Source organism: Neltuma alba, unplaced genomic scaffold, assembly GCF_004799145.2.
Source record: "Neltuma alba isolate B1F8T4 unplaced genomic scaffold, ASM479914v2 tig00012971_pilon, whole genome shotgun sequence".
NCBI lineage: Eukaryota > Viridiplantae > Streptophyta > Magnoliopsida > Fabales > Fabaceae > Neltuma > Neltuma alba.
The window spans coordinates 78,282-80,969 of NW_021637330.1; the positions used below are offsets into that span (position 1 = coordinate 78,282).

The window sequence follows — 2,688 nt, forward strand, 5'->3', positions numbered from 1 at the left end:
GAGGATTTCTACGACATAACCTAAACAGTGCTTAAACCCCGGTTGTATTATTTTTTGGAGAAGAATGCAGAGTTCACTGAAAATGCTATTTAAGTTGCAAATCCTGAAAGTCATTCACCATCGCCTTCCTCAAAGGCTTAGCAACAGTAATGGGTTGCGCTACTTCTTGTGCAGCAACCCACTTTGTACGATGGTTGATTCTCAGCAATCTCCCGAGTCACCAGAACTTCCGGTTTGGGTCAAGTTACCTGACAATCAGTCCCCTGAAAGCGCAGACTCTGATGATGACTTCGTTATCCCTGCGCTTGCTGATTGGGTTAATGCCCATATGGTTAATGGTCAAACCCAAGTGACGAGACTCTCTTTGAGGGAGAACAAGGACGATGTCACGCCAATCAGCAGAGTTCTTAAAGAACTACATCTTTCTCCAGACAAAGTTGCGGAGTCGCTAGAAAGGTATGATTTTCTTGTATCAGAGAATTTGGTTCAGAAGATTTTGAACAGATTTTGCAATGACTGGATCCGAGCTTTGGGGTTTTTCATATGGGCAAAGACACAGACAGCTTATGTGCATTCTCCAGAATTGTATAACTTCATGGTCGATATTTTGGGCAAGGCGAAGAAATTTGATCTTGTGTGGAATTTAGTTGAGGAAATGTATCAACTTGAAGGGTATCTGACGTTCGATACAATGGTTAGGGTAATAAGGAGGCTTTCCAAGGCAGGGAAGTATGAAGAGGCTGTGGAAGCATTCCGAACTATGGAGCGTTTTGGTGTGAAAAAGGACATAGCAGCATTGAATGCACTCATGGACGCATTGGTGAAAGAAAATAGTGTTGAGCATGCTCACAAAGTTCTTTTGGAGTTTAAGGATTCAATTTCTCCAGATGTTCATTCATTCAATATCCTGATTCATGGGTTTTGTAAATGTAGAAAACTTGATCAAGCCTATCAAGCGATAGAGGTTATGAGGGCACATGGATTTCACCCAGATGTTATTACATACACTAGTATCGTTGAATCATATTGCAGAGAGAAGGATTTCCGCAAAGTGAGAGAAGTTTTTGAAAAGATGAAGGAAAAGGGTTTGTCACCTAATGTTATAACATACACTATTTTCATGCATGCTTTAGGGAAGGCAGGACAATTATCTGAAGTTCTGGATCTTTACGAGACAATGAAGAGCAATGGGTGTGTACCTGACGCCCGTTTTTATTCTTCATTGATGTTCATTTTTGGCCGAGCTGGCAGGCTTAAAGATGCATTTGATCTGTTTGATGATATGCCAAAGCAAGGGGTTATCCGAGATGTTATCACATACAATACGATGATCTCCCTTGCTAGTGCAAGCTCACAGGAGGAGACTGCTCTTGGGTTGCTCAAGGAAATGGAAGAGAAATCAGTTCAGCCAAATACAGAGACTTATCATCCATTGCTGAAGATGTGTTTCAGAAAGAAGAGAATGAAGGTGCTAAACTTTCTGTTAGACCACATGTTTAGGAACGACGTGAGTCTTGATTTGGCAACATATTCTCTTTTAATAAATGGTTTGTGTGAAAGTGGAAAACTTGAGCGTGCTTGCTTCTTCTTCGAGGAAATGGTCTTGCAGGGGTTACGTCCAATGAGCAGGTCATTCAAGACATTGGTGGGGGAGCTCCAGAGCAGGGGCATGCTAAAAGAAAAGGAACATATTGAGAATTTGTGTGGCAGAGGCGAAAATGCATAGTAAATTTGGAAGGCACAGTTTCAGAGTCGGCTAGTATTTTGACTGTTATGAATCAGTGGGCTCCATTTATGCTTTTCTGTTTTTAATTTTTGGTGGTGAATGATCACTGGCGTAGCTTGTAGGCTTGTAGCCAGTTACTCTACCAAAAAGGAATCAGAGGATTACGCGGGAATGACCTTATACTTTTCAGAGTGAAGCCAGAAAAGAGTATGCATGTAGGAAAGATCTGGATCAATTATCGTGTGTATTGTATTATCGATTTTGATGCTCGATGCAATTTCCTGCACCTCTGTGGAAAGAAAGAGGAATCGTAACAAATTATTCAAAACTTAGGAAAAAAATTCTAAATTTTTTTAATATTTCCATGTCATTTTGATCAAAGGCATTTCTGAACCTTTTTTTTTTTCAATTTACTTTTTGTTGTCTTCAAATTTTATATTATCCAAAAAGTAATTTATTTCCCTATGACTAATTCTTTCTAATGACAATTAAAGACCTTAAAAATAAAAAATTACTAAATTCAGATTAGGAGGGTTACCACACTTGAAACTGACAACACTTGATCTGCAAATAATAATATATTTATGAAAAATACCTAATTTGAAATTTTGTAATTTTTATGGTCTGTTTTGTCATTTTTCTAATTTTTTCTGATTCTTTTCATGTACTTTTGTCAACATGTCATTCTTTTCAAGCTATATACCCTTGTTCACAAAACAAGGGCTTTTTTGTATCTTTCTTATTTTAATTTATGACTTGTTTTTATTCGAGGGAAAAAGACATTTGACCCCTTAATATCTTTGACTTGTGATAATTTACTAGTCTAGCTTTGCCCATTAAAGGGGAAGCACATCTAAGATCACAATCATGTTTGCAGCCACAAGCATTACATTGTGTCCAATGCATGAAGCATAGAACTATGCCTTTTTTTTTTTTTAAGGGAAAACTGGATACCGTTACTT

The 2,688-nt window shown here is 38.0% G+C and overlaps 1 protein-coding gene across 1 annotated transcript; it reads left to right on the forward strand.

Moving 5' to 3' along the window:
- On the forward strand, nt 1-2,106 carry LOC114733146 (pentatricopeptide repeat-containing protein At3g22670, mitochondrial-like). Its single transcript, XM_028920547.1, has one exon. The coding sequence runs from the start codon at nt 65-67 to the stop codon at nt 1,724-1,726; it is 1,662 nt and encodes a 553-aa protein (XP_028776380.1). The 5' UTR covers nt 1-64; the 3' UTR covers nt 1,727-2,106.
- The last annotated feature ends 582 nt before the right edge of the window (nt 2,107-2,688 follow it).